General features: G+C 36.1%; 1 protein-coding gene across 8 annotated transcripts in view; it reads right to left on the bottom strand.

Annotated features, from left to right (window-relative positions):
* LOC128684714 (zinc finger protein 771) overlaps positions 1 to 15,000 on the bottom strand; it is a 274,487-nt gene that overhangs the window by 161,600 nt on the left and 97,887 nt on the right. Inside the window, exons 6-7 of one of the 8 annotated variants that reach the window (XM_070103693.1) lie at positions 13,723 to 13,990; positions 10,803 to 13,469 (exon numbers count right to left, since the gene is read on the bottom strand). The exons of the other annotated variants lie outside the window; for them this stretch is intronic. Of the exons in view, the coding sequence (XP_069959794.1) occupies positions 13,405 to 13,469; positions 13,723 to 13,990 (333 nt within the window). The 3' untranslated portion in view covers positions 10,803 to 13,404. Of the gene's footprint in view, positions 1 to 10,802; positions 13,470 to 13,722; positions 13,991 to 15,000 lie in introns of those variants that run through there. 8 annotated transcript variants of the gene reach the window in all.

Here is a 15,000-nt window from a genome sequence, read left to right as displayed (position 1 = left end):
ACAGCTGCTCTTTGCTGATGACACTGTGCTCTTGGGAGATTCTGAAGAGAAGTTGCAGAGATTGGTGGATGAATTTGGTAGGGTGTGCAAAAGAAGAAAATTAAAGGTGAATACAGGAAAGAGTAAGGTTATGAGGATAACAAAAAGATTAGGTGATGAAAGATTGAATATCAGATTGGAGGGAGAGAGTATGGAGGAGGTGAACGTATTCAGATATTTGGGAGTGGACGTGTCAGCGGATGGGTCTATGAAAGATGAGGTGAATCATAGAATTGATGAGGGAAAAAGAGTGAGTGGTGCACTTAGGAGTCTGTGGAGACAAAGAACTTTGTCCTTGGAGGCAAAGAGGGGAATGTATGAGAGTATAGTTTTACCAACGCTCTTATATGGGTGTGAAGCGTGGGTGATGAATGTTGCAGCGAGGAGAAGGCTGGAGGCAGTGGAGATGTCATGTCTGAGGGCAATGTGTGGTGTGAATATAATGCAGAGAATTCATAGTTTGGAAGTTAGGAGGAGGTGCGGGATTACCAAAACTGTTGTCCAGAGGGCTGAGGAAGGGTTGTTGAGGTGGTTCGGACATGTAGAGAGAATGGAGCGAAACAGAATGACTTCAAGAGTGTATCAGTCTGTAGTGGAAGGAAGGCGGGGTAGGGGTCGGCCTAGGAAGGGTTGGAGGGAGGGGGTAAAGGAGGTTTTGTGTGCGAGGGGCTTGGACTTCCAGCAGGCATGCGTGAGCGTGTTTGATAGGAGTGAATGGAGACAAATGGTTTTTAATACTTGACGTGCTGTTGGAGTGTGAGCAAAGTAACATTTATGAAGGGATTCAGGGAAACCGGCAGGCCGGACTTGAGTCCTGGAGATGGGAAGTACAGTGCCTGCACTCTGAAGGAGGGGTGTTAATGTTGCAGTTTAAAAACTGTAGTGTAAAGCACCCTTCTGGCAAGACAGTGATGGAGTGAATGATGGTGAAAGTTTTTCTTTTTCGGGCCACCCTGCCTTGGTGGGAATCGGCCGGTGTGATAATAAATAAAAAAAAATATACATATATATATATATATATATTATATATGTATATATTATATATATATTATATATATATTATATATATATATATATATATATATATATATATATATATATATATATATATATATATATATATATATATATATATATATATATATATATATATATATATATATATATATATATATATATATATATATATATATATATATATATATATATATATATATATATATATATATATATATATATATATATATATATATATATATATATATATATATATGCTGTTGGAGTGTGAGCAAAGTAACATTTATGAAGGGATTCAGGGAAACCGGCAGGCCGGACTTGAGTCCTGGAGATCCCTGCCTTGGTGGGAATCGGCCGGTGTGATAATAATGTGATAATAATATATATATATATATATATATATATATATATATATATATATATATATATATATATATATATATATATATATATATATATACAGTGTATATATATATCTTCTCTTTCTTTTTTCTCAACAAGTCGGCCATCTCCCACCGAGCCAGGGTGACCCAAAAAAGAAAGAAAATCCCCAAAAAGAAAATACTTTCATCATCATTCAACACTTTCACCACACTCGCACATTATCACTGTTTTTGCAGAGGTGCTCAGCATACAACAGTTTAGAAGCATACACATATAAAGATACACAACATATCCCTCCAAACTGCCAATATCCCAAACCCCTCCTTTAAAGTGCAGGCATTGTACTTCCCATTTCCAGGACTCAAGTCCAACTATATGAAAATATATATATATATATATATATATATATATATATATATATATATATATATATATATATATATATACGTATATATATATATATATATATATATATATATATACGTATATATATATATATATATATATATATATATATATATATATATATATATATATATATATATATATATATATATATATATATAATATATACATGTATATATATATATATGTTGTGCCGAATATGTAAAACTGGTCAATTAGCAAGAACTCATTTAAAATTAAGTCCTTTCTGAAATTTTCTCTTATACGTTTAAAGATATATTTTTTCATTAATGTTGATGTAAAAATTTATAATTTTGCACCAAAAGAATCTTAGAAAACTTACCTAACCTTATTATAACAAGAACAATTTATTTTAGCCTAACCCAGCTAACTCTATTTTAAATTTGTTTACAATAATTTAATACTAAACAAACACAGTGAAACATATTTTTTTCGTTAGGTTCAGAATGATTTTGGTGAAATTATTGCATACACAAATTTTCGCTTGTCCTATATGGCAAGATGAGCGTTGCTATTTAAGCCAAGATGACAAGTTCTGCCTATTCGGCACTATCTATCTCTCTACCTCTCTCTCTACCTCTCTACCTCTCTCTCTACCTCTCTCACACATATAGGTATGTACATACATGTACACACACATTCATATTCTCTTTTTTCTTTATTTATACACACACACACACACACACACTCTTTCCCTATCACTCTCTTCCCTACTTCTCTCTCTCTCTCTTTTCCCCCTCTCTTTCTCACTCACTCTTACTCTCACTCTCACTAGAATATCCCTCGCTGGTCAGTATGTTTATAAACAAAGTTTAAAACATTAAGATATGTATCAAAGTAATTCTGAGTCATTACACTTGTTGTTTGCATATGACAAAATGTTATTTCCAACCTGTGAAGAAACTACAGAGGCTGATGGAGGAGTTGGAAGCTAGTGAAAAACAAGGAAACTAAAGTGAATGAAGAACAAGAAAAGGATGAGAAAATTTAACACCTATATAAGTAATGAAAGTATAGAGATTGAAGTACAGTACAAGAAAGGACATTAAAGGTAGCAGAAGTATCAGAAGGTAGCCTTGTGAAATACAAGATAAATTAAGGAATGGAAGAGAGGACAAAAATTGCATTGGTTTATGCAAAGAATGAATTACATCAATACTGTACCTTTACAAGTTGGGAATGTTTGACAAAATAATGGCACCAGCTCTTTTGCATGTATGTGAAGAATGATGCATGAATGTTGTAGTTAGGCATGTGAGGCTATCTTCAGAAAACAAAATTTCAGCCTACATTCTTTCAGTCTTTAAACTACACTATCATATTTAAAATTGAATACATACATTAACATATGACAAACACAATAGGTCTATAATTTGACACTCCCATATTCACACAGTTTGTACAAGGTCAACATCAGTTATCAATTAACAAGCATTTCTGAGCTATTTTTAGTCTATTTTTTACCCATGCTTATTTTCAATGTTATGCAAGAATATCATACCTCTAAACTCACTAGCTAATTTCAGGTCATTATGGCATTCCTCACTGCTCGTGATACATTAAAAAATTGAAATATTTATGATGGATCATCTACCAGCAACCAGCTCTAGAGATAACAACTACAGTGGACCCCCGCATAACGATGGCATCGCATAGCGATTTTTCCGCATAACGATTACTTTTATCGCAAAATTTTTGCCCCGCATACCGATTAAAAACCCGCATACCGATTTTCGTCCGAGACGCGTCCAATGTGCCCTCACATGTGCCGGCCGTCCCACCAGCCAGCCTCCGCGGTAACATCCAAGCATACACTCGGAATATTTCGCAGTGTTTTCGGTGGTGTTTCTGGAAAATAAGTGACCATGGGCCCCAAGAAAGCTTCTAGTGCCAACCCTGTGGTAAAAAGGGTGAGAATTAGTATGGAAATTAAGAAAGATTTTGAAGGGTTTGGGGCTAACCCTGAGAAGCCTATGATTGTGGAATCCATTGTGCCTACTTCAAAGATTAAGGAAATGTGTGCAGAGTGGTTTGAACTGCAAACCTTTATAGATGAAAATCACCCTGACACAGCTGTTGCAAGCCGTGCTTGTGACTATTTCAATGACAATGTTATGGCCCATTTTAGGAAAGTCTTGAAGAAACGGGAGGTACAGAGCTCTATGGACAGATTTGTTGTGCGACAGAGGTCCAGTGACTCTGAAGCTGGTTAGTGGCATTAAAAGAAGAAGGGAAGTAACCCCAGAAAAGGACTTGCTACCTCAAGTCCTAATGGAAGGGGATTCCCCTTCTAAACAGTAAGAAGATAATGCTCTCCCCTCCTCCCATTAATCATCACCAGATCTTCAATAAAAGTAAGTGTCATGTAATTGTGCATGCCTTTTTCAGTTTGTGTGTATTAAAATTAACATTTCATGTGGTAAAAAAAATTTTTTTTCATACTTTTGGGCGTCTTGCACGGATTAATTTTATTTCCATTATTTCTTATGGGGAAAATTAATTCGCATAACGATTATTTCGCATAACGATGAGCCCTCTTGCACGGATTAAAATCGTTAACCGGGGGTCCACTGTACTTATCATTTAATGCTTAAGAATGATTCAGTTTTTTACCGGAACATTTCAGCGTTTTCATTATTACAGTAAACCCTTGATTTAATGGACCAAAATTTAACAAACTTTAGAAATACAGAGCAAAATATTCTGGCTTAACTGATTAGCAAACAACAGATCAGGTTCACTGCTTACCAAATTGTTCATTATTGTTACAGTCACCACAAAACACGATAATGTCTCTCTAATACAATCACCTTCACCAGTTGGCCACCCAATCCTCCCACATTAGTTTGCTAAATCCATGGTTTATTGTAGCTTGCTGAGTCTGTAGTTAATTGTAGCTTGTTGAATCCATGGTTTATTGTAGCTTGCTAAATCCATGGTTTATTGTAGCTTGCTGCATCCATGGTTTATTGTAGCTTGCTGCATCCATGGTTTATTGCCCAATGCATGGTTTATGGACTTAATTCCTGGCTCTTTAAGTGTACCTTCTGTTCCACTGATCAAGCACAAGGAAATGCCCATTCAACTATCAGATATACAGATACTGCCAAGGTTAGTAATTTTGCCAATTTTACACAAAATTCAACAAATTATATTTTAAAAACATAGTCCAAAACAAACACTATACACCTTTCATCTGTTCATTATTCACATCCCCAGGTCTCTTATATAACACTTGCCCTCCATCATCACACACACACACACACACACACACACACACACACACAAAAAAAAAAAAAATTGAAGTTTTACTCTATTTCTTGGCTAATAAAATATAACCAAGACTGACTGGTCATGGTTTAGGCTGTCCTAATAACTGAGGTAGACCTAGTAAACATCCATAAAATACACCATGGTGGGGGAAGCAAAGCTCCTACCCTCCTTCAAGAAAACTGCCAAAAATTTAACATTTCCGTCACTTTGAGGCCTATCTCAAACCACTTCCAGCTTGAAACCAAACAAAATCATCTCCATTTCACTATGTCTATCAATTGATACCAACTATAAAAATCACCCTAGAACATACCTCAAACCAAACACAAGGATAGAGGTTAGTTGTTCCCATCATGCACTGCATGAGGCAAGATTTTTTTATACTATGCACACCCACTGTTTAGACCCATTCTCTCATGCTTAGGTGGTTATGATTAAGAGGAAGATCTATGTAGATGCCACTGGCCTTATTAATGTATAGTAGATCCACATGAGAGACAATGAGAGGGAAATGGGGCACTTTGATACCAATGAAAGGCTCTTGATCCAAGGAACTGGAGGTACCCTCCCTTTCTTTGGATCAACTCTGATTAGTTTCCATTCCATATGTGCTGTATGAGCCCTACGAATTTTGCACTTCCACACGAATTAATAAAAATGTCAAACATATTAAATATAGTACGAAGTTTTCCTAGAGTTTGTCATTGGCAACTTTCAGCATATACAGTAAAAGTAATATACAATAACCAGCATTTTACAGAAGAGTAAGTCAGTGTATAAAGTACAGTGGTACCCAGAGTTTCGGCCATAATTCATTCCAGAAGGCTGTTCGAGTGCCATTACCGAACGAATTTGTTCCCGTAAGGAATAATGTAAATTAGATTAGTCCGTTTCAGACTCCCAAAAATACACTTGTAAAAGCACTTCCAATTATACACTTACATAATTCTTCACGTTGGGAGCTGTATGAAACTCAGGGTACCACTGTACTAGATCTGACCAATATCTCCATAAAGTAACTTGAACTTATCAGAGAACAATGTATCCTAAAAAAAAGTCATTGTTGAAGACTTTTAATAACTTTTCCCCTTTAACCCTTTCACTTTAGGTCCTGTGATATTACGGCTTTGAAACCAGTGTTGGTCCCATAATACTATGCCAAAATTCTAGTGGCTTCCAATTTTGGGGAGATAGCTGGTAGGCCTACATATGAGAGAATGGGTCTGAGTGGTCAGTGTGCACAGTATAAAAAAAAATCCTGCAGCATGCAGTGCATGAGAAAAAAACTACAACCGTGTTTTTAGTTTAAAACAGTGACTTTGCAGTGTATTTTCATACGGTATTTATTACCTGGAGTTTACCTGGAGAGGGTTTCGGGGGTCAACGCCCCTGCAGCCCAGTCTGAGATCAGGCTTCAAGTTGTATTCTTCTTTTCTTAGTCTCATTTGATAGAATAGAGATATATTACAAAAGTAGAGATGATTTTGAATGGTTTACAGGCTAAAAGTAGCTTGAAAGTGAGCTCAAAGTAGTGTAAATGTTCGATTTTTGACGAAGTTCAAGAGTAAACAAATCATGTCACGTGTCCAATACATGTCAACTGGTGGATCTAATAGGCTTTCACAAATGTGCTGATATTATTTATACCATTTTTACAATAATGCAGTAATCTGCATAACAGTAAATTTTCTATTTTTTGTGAATAAAAATTCAAAATGGAAAGCAAGCGTAATATAAGAGGGTCCTGGAGACGTGACTAATTAACAGAGAAAATGTTATTTCAGTGCTAGGATGTTTGCATTGTTTATTCTGGACCCTATTTTGAAACTGCTTTCTTGAATTTTGTATGAAATTGGCCAAATTACCAATTTATGATCACTTAATTGGGTAGCTGAAACAGGTAAACAGACAGTTTCTTGTACTCAGTTGAGAGAACAAAAAGAGTGCTAGGAAAATACTTATGAATATAGTCAACTGGAACAATGGAATTGGCCCAAAACAGGGCTCAAAGTGGGCAAAATCACCGATGCGTAAATACTGCCGAGACAGCTAACTTTGTGAGAGCGTAATTCCTTAAGTTTTCTATCAAATTTCTTACTTTTGGTTTCATTACCATCGGGAAATGATTCTCTGTCATTTCATAAGAATTTTTTTGAAAAATTCTTAGACACTGAAAGCAAGTTTGTGAGCAGGGATCTTGACAGTGAAAGGGCTAAAGTGAAAACATGAAAATCCTTGATCCTGCCACAACATGTTGGAGACACATACCTCCTTCCATTACAAAATGTTAAAAAGACACATTCAAACAAATGCTTTTTCAATTAAAATGCCATAAACACTGACCAATGAAAAGTGAGAAACCACCTGAATGGGAAAATGAAAGATGATGCATATATGCAATCTGTTCCTAAATCAGAGGCCACTGTCACCAAATATTGGTTCAAAACAGTCTCCAACCGAAGCTTATATATACGTACACAACTCTTTTTACAATTATATCATTTCTCAGTGCAAGTAGTTTTCACATTTCAAAATTTTCTTCATAACCCACAGAACAGAGTGAGGTCTGAACCCATGTCAAACTAGTGCAAAAACTAGCAGGTCAATGTGTTATCCACTGTATCATAGCCTGGTAGACCTGGGCACAACTTGCCATGGGGTCAAAACCCCACACCATTGAACAAGTTAACAATCGTGCCATTATGATTTTGTGAGTGCTTCTTCATATGATATCCCAGAAATTTAACATATTTTGAATTCCATGTTGAAGTGTAATATCATATACACACATCAACATCCAGTTTTGTATGTTTGTATTTTAACAGTGTAGACTGAGCTACACAGTCTTGATATTTAAACCTTAAACTGCCCAAATGTAGATCTACGTTGAGGTGCGTAGTGCTCCAAATGTAGATCTACATCCGATTTTACATGCTTCCAAATGGAGAAAATCAAGGTCAGAGTGCTATGCATATCAACGTAGATCTATGTTTGGACAGTTTAAGGGTTAACTTGAAATCAGGGTGGAAATGGCTGCATGATTTAATATATGAGTATTGTAGACATGAACAGCAATCATATGAATTATTTTGGCATGATATTATTCTCTAGTAAAATAGTCTTAGTATACATATATATACAGGCACACCAACAATCAACTGATATTAAGCAAACTGAAAAAATCATAAAATTAATAAATTATAAATAAATATTGGCAAATATCAAAGCAAGAGGACCAGGAAAGACAGAACCCTGGATTTGAAAGAATATACAGATGAGCTAAGGTAAATGAACTTGATTTTGTAAATCTCACCACTGAAAGGTACACTGGTAGTCAAATAGAAAACTGCAGTGTTGATATTCCAAAATAAAAAAAATGCGACAGGGAAGACTTTTAACTATAGGCCTGCCTTACATAGTCAAGACCCTTTAACCCTTTGACTGTTTCGGTCGTATATATACACCTTACAAGCCACCGTGTTTGATGTATATATACTCATAAATTCTAGCGGCTTCAAATCAAGCAGGAGAAAGCTGGTAGGCTCACATGTGAGAGAATGGGTCTGTGTGGTCAATGTGCACCATATAAAAAAAAAAATCCTGCAGCACACAGTGCACAATGAGAAAAAAAACTCCGACCGTTTTTTTTTTTAATTAAAATTCCGAATTTGTGGTCTATATTCGTATAGTATTTATGGTTGTATTCTCGTTTTCTTGATCTCATTTGATAGAACGGAAAACATATTATAGAAACAGAGGTGATTTTGATTGGTTTTACTATGAAAAGAACCTTGAAATGGAGCTCAAAGTAGGGGAAATGTTTGATTTATGCCGATGTTCAAAAGTAAACAAATGATGTCATTGTCCAATAAATGTCCAACTAGCCATTCTAATATGCAGTCATGAATGGGTTGACATTATTTATACAATTATTACAATATTGCAGTAGTCTGCATAACAGTATATCTTCTATTTTTTGTTTGAATAAAAATTCAAAATAGAAAGCAAGAGTAATATCAGAGGGGCCTGGAGATATGACTGATGAACAAAGAAAATGTTATTTTAGAGCCAGGAATGTCTGCACTGTTCGTTCTGGAACCTATTTTGAAACTGTCATATTTTTTAATTTTCGTGAAATTGGCCAAATTGCAAATTTTTGACCATGTTATTGGGTAGTTGAAACTGGTAAATGGGCAGTTTCTTGTACTCAATCAATAGAAAAAAATGGAGTTCTAAAGAAATAGCTATGAGTTTGGTTGACTGGAACAATGGAATTGGCTGAAAATAGGGCTCAAAGTGGGCGAAATCGCCGATTTGTAAATATTGCCAAGGTCACTAACTTTGTGAGAGCGTAATTCCGTCAGTTTTCCATCAACTTTCGTTCTTTTGGTGTCTTTAGTAACCATCGGAAAAAGATGCTCTATCATTTCATAATTTTTTTTTTTTTTTTTTTTTTTTTTTTCAAAAAATTTTTGACACCAGGAGGCCCTCAGGATTTGGGGTTGCAACAGTCAAGGGGTTAAGCTAGTGGCCTGCTTCACATAGGAAAGACACTTCAAACTCTAGGCCTGTTGTACACAGAGAAGACCCTTCAAAGTCTAGGTCTCCCTTACACGAAGATGACCCTTCAAACTCTAGGCCTCTCATACACAGAAATGACCCTTCAAATTCTAGGCCTCTCATACACAGAAATGACCCTTCAAACTTTAGCCCTCTCATACACAGAAATGACCCTTCAAACTCTAGGCCTGCCTTACACAGAAAAGACCCTTTAAACTACAGACTTATCTTACTGATGAACACTGCCATAAAAACTCTGTAGAAACATTTAAGAAAAGTAGATAAAATATATGGAAAGCAACAAAATGTTAAATATTAAACAACTGGGTTTCAGATCAACAAATTCCTGTATACTTGATTTGTTAAGTTACAACTATGATAGTAGCTAAAATCATACAGAAAAGAATACCTTCATCGTACTTTGATCTTGAAAAACTTTATGACAGACAGCCTCATAAAAAACTACCATGAACCAGGAAATTTAAATAAAAAAAAAAGGCAAATAATTCCAGTACAAATGGAGAACAGGTGGAGATATTGCAGCATGCATGATAATTCTGAACTGTGATGTTCACATGCTTCTGGCATTAAGTGATGGTGAATGCATTTCCTTCTTTGAATCAACTTAACTTGATGGGAAACAGCCAATGTAAGGAAAAAATGCCTTGTGAGAAGAAAAAAGTGTTTTCATAGGAAAATGTTAACAATGAGGCCCTATAAGACTCAAAAGTGAACCTGTTTATGTTTTTAATTTACAGTACGTAACAACTTACTGAATACAATAAATAAGTGTCTGAATGTTTGCAAATACAGTATTCTTATTATTCTTTATCATAATTATTATTAGCTCTATTATTATTGCTATAAATTAATTTAAAAGGTGCTAAAACACCTATGGGTCATTAAGCATTACTTTTCAAATATAAAATTCAATGCAAATGAGTGTAAATCACCACAAGAAGACTCAGGTGTGTTAAGAAACTGGAGTGAAATATGGACAATGGAATGTACTTTTAACAAGTGCTATCTATTGGAAATAGGTGAATATGGCAACAAACATCATCAAATGAAGAAACAAACATAGCAGCAATGTGGATGATGGCAGCAATGAATATACAGTGGACCCCCGCATAACGATGGCATCACATAGCGATTATTTCGCATACCGCTTACTTTAATTGCAAAAATTTTGCCTCACATACCGCTTAAAAACCCGCTTACCGATTTTCGTCCGAGACGCGTCCAATGTGCGGCCTGAGCCACGCTCACATGTTCCGCCGGTGGCATTGTTTACCAGCCAGCCTCCGCGGTAACATCCAAGCATACAATCGGAATATTTCGTATTATTACAGTGTTTTCGGTGCTTTTTCTGGAAAATAAGTGACCATGGGCCCCAAGAAAGCTTCTAGTGCCAACCCTACAGCAATAAGGGTGAGAATTACAATAGAGATGAAGAAAAAGATCATTGATAAGTATGAAAGTGGAGTGCATGTCTCCGAGCTGGCCAGGTTGTATAATAAACCCCAATCAACCATCGCTACTATTGGTGGTACAGCTGCTGCTGCTGCTGCACTGTCAGCTGCTGCTGCTGCTGCACTGTCAGCTGCTGCTGCTGCTGTAGCACCGTTGTTGGTGTGGCTTATTGAGAATACCAAGAAACAATTAACCCCAGAGGATTTGCCACCCAGGATAACCCAAAAAAGTCAGTGTCATCGAAGACTGTCTAACTTATTTCCATTGGGGTCCTTAATCTTGTCTCCCAGGATGCAACCCACGCAAGTCGACTAACACCCAGGTGAACAGGGAAAAATGCCTGGAACTAGTGCTCATATTGGTGAATTTAAAGCCAGCAAAGGTTGGTTTGAGAGATTTAAGAATCGTAGTGGCATACACAGTGTGATAAGGCCTGTTCTGGAAGAAAATGCCAAACAGGACCTACAGTACTCAGGAGGAAAAGGCACTCCCAGGACACAGTGTCTCATCAGTCATTGCTGCATCTTCAATAAAGGTAAGTGTCATTTATTCTTCATTTAGTAGACTAGTACATGCACAATATATACTGTGCATGTACTACTCTACTATTGTGCATGTATCCTTCTCTTTGTGTGTGGGAAAATGTATATTTCATGTGGTAAAATTTTTTTTTTCATACTTTTGGGTGTCTTGCACGGATTAATTTGATTTCCATTATTTCTTATGGGGAAAATTCATTCACATAGCGATTATTTCGCATAACAATTACCCCTCTTGCACGGATTAAAATCGTTAACCGGGGGTCCACTGTATATAATTCTGCTGTGAAAATACTGGCGTATTCTGTCTGTCATTCTTTCATCACGTGATCAGGAAAAAAAAGAAGCATATCATCCCCCATAAAAGGATGTGAAGTTAGAAGCGTACACAGCACTAGCAGGTACGTGTAAAGTGAAAGTACTTCAGTTTGTTTAGTATGTATCAGCACATAAAGTAACTCTGGTAAAGGAAAGCAACACTATCAATGGTGGACCTTGTACTGTTATTATTTGAAAAGTAGAAATCCTCAGTATAAATTAAATGAACCACTTAGGAAATTTTATGATACTGAGGATAACATATGTTGCAAGATATGACATGTAAGAGTTAAAAACAAAAGCAGTGAAAGTTACATCATAGTCAAGATAATGATGAGGCTCAGCAGGTCTGGTGAACAATGCAGTATAACATCAACTGCACATACAGTGCTGGAAAATACAAGAACCCACTTTCAGAAATGTTAACAAGGATTCTTTAAGAATTATATACACCACATAAGAGCAGCACTAGAGTATGTAGCACCACTTTAGAACCCACATCTCCACTAACACGAAGCTTGAGAAGGGTCAGAGATATACCACAAGGGCAGTTAATGACAAAGAACCTGAGCTATGAGGGTACACTTGAGAGAAAGAATCTATTAACTCTGGAAAAACCAGATCTCACATGAGATACAACATACTCAAAGGTAATAAAAAAGTGAAGATGAATGACTGAAAGGGTCAGGACAAGCATGAGAGAGCACAAAACTCAACTCTTAAATAATACAAAGGTATCCAGATCATCAGTTATCTGCCAATTTGTAGCTCTACCATGAATGCAAATTTAATTATGGTTTAACAAAACCTCTCTTCAAGGGGGGGCCCTTTGATGCTAGTGATGGGCTCTTCATCCCAGGAATTGGCACTATATCTTCTTTGGGCCAAACATGATACCCTCCCATTTCCCATGTGCTGCTTGAACCCTATGTTTTTAGCACTTCCCACTGAATACAGTATAACACCCATGGGGGGTGGAAGTGCTTTTCACACAGGTCAATGAATAATTAGGAGGTGGAACCCAGGAGTTAAAGTGCAATCCCTGAAATTATAGTTAGTACAGTATAGTCACTCTCTCTCATTCTACATCTAAAGATAAAAATACAGTTAGTAGTCACTCACTCTCACTCTATCTCTACATCCAAAGATAAAAATACAGTTAAGCAAGAATAGTCACTCACTCTCACTCTCTCTACATCTAAAGATTAAAAAATATGCCTGATATTTGTTAAAACATGCATAACACTGCACTGAATCTCTTACTGGACACATTACACCACTGGTGGGTATAATTATCTTTCTAATGCCATACATCCTGGCAAGTGTTTTATTTGTCTATAGTCCATTTCAAAGACATTTATAATACTTGTCCATCCTACAACAGAGACTCATTAACCTGTACTTTACTTAAGGGTGTTGGGCTTTCTTGAACAGTCCTGCCTGTGAAAAAGAAACTAATTTTAATCCTTATGCAGCAATCAGAATAGGTTTATTTACACAAATAAAATAACTACCATATTACGATTCTTTCCTCACAAAATATATGTACCAAACAAAATTTAAATAAGAAATGGCCAACATCTATTAGTGTTACTTTTCAAAAGTGATAAAACTAATCAATATATGAAGTGTAAATCAGTGTAAATTATCTAAATGTACAGTACATCCATAAATCAAAAAAAATTATATTCACCTTCATTATGGATGTTCAACATGTGCCTCTTCAGACTGCTGTTCTGGTTAGAACGAAAGGGGCAGAGAATACACATGTATGGCTTTTCACCAGTGTGCGTCCTGACGTGCTTCCTCATATTATTGAGAAAAACTGTTGTATAGGCACAGAAGGGGCAGTGATGCATTCTCCTGAATTCGTCTCTCTTCCTACACTTCATGGCGAGACTGACTGCTGCTCCAAAGGCTCTGCCCCTTCCCATCCACTGACAGTCACTATCCGGCCCCACCTGTAGGCAATCCCTGTCTTAGCCTGTCATATAAAAGCCCTTAAATACTGATACTGTATTTTCTAAATATAATTTTGTAAATTCTTCTATACAATCATTAATTTTAAAGCTCTAAATATCTCTCCTTTTAATATGTATCTGGATACAAACTTATACTAAAACTTAAGCTCGATTATTGGTGTATTCCATACACAGCACTGCACACCATTCATTTTATGATGAGCACATGGATATTCTGGAATGTTTTTATACACTATTATTAAATGCAAAGGAGTGGTCTAAATCTCAGGAGTGTGATTACCTAGTTGTAATTACAGGAGGAGAGGTATGTGTATGTAGAACTACTTATTGCATTATTGATGTGCAGCTAAGGAGCAGAGCTATAATCATGGTGTCCTATCTTCAGTGTTTAATGTGTTATATAGTTCATGAAGGTTATGGTGGTTGAAGCGCCTACAGCATCATCTTGGATCCCAGTCCAGTAGTCCACCATTCTGTTTGTGAAGACAAACTTTCAACTCCATTCTTGACAATTTACAATTTTGGTACTCTTAGTTACAGTGCAGTAAAAAAGCTCCATCTTTTTTTCTGGTATGTTTTTATGACCTTGTAGGCAGTTATCACATCCTTTTTTTCCCCCATGAATCAAACAATGAGAACATTTTTAGTTTTTATGGTTAGTTTTCCTTCATACCCAACTTTTTTTTTTTTTTTTTTTGCTCTCGGAACCATTTCACGCCTTTGGGCTTTTCTATCTAATCTACAGTGCATATCTAAGTATTATACATTAAACATCTGGAAAACCTTATTAATAACAATAAAAAATACCACTTGACCTTCATACATCACATTCTTTAAACCTGTAAATTACAATGAATAATTTTTCTTTTCAGTAAGATGGAGAGGCACGCAAGTGTAAATTACCTTTTTGTACAGTATTATTAACCCTTTGACTGTCGCAACCCCCAATCCTGAGGTGTCTCCTGGTGTCGCAAAATTTAACCCTTTCA

Source organism: Cherax quadricarinatus, chromosome 5, assembly GCF_038502225.1.
Source record: "Cherax quadricarinatus isolate ZL_2023a chromosome 5, ASM3850222v1, whole genome shotgun sequence".
Lineage (NCBI taxonomy): Eukaryota > Metazoa > Arthropoda > Malacostraca > Decapoda > Parastacidae > Cherax > Cherax quadricarinatus.
The sequence above is the reverse complement of the archived record's forward strand: the minus strand, read 5'-3'. Positions and strand labels throughout refer to the sequence as shown.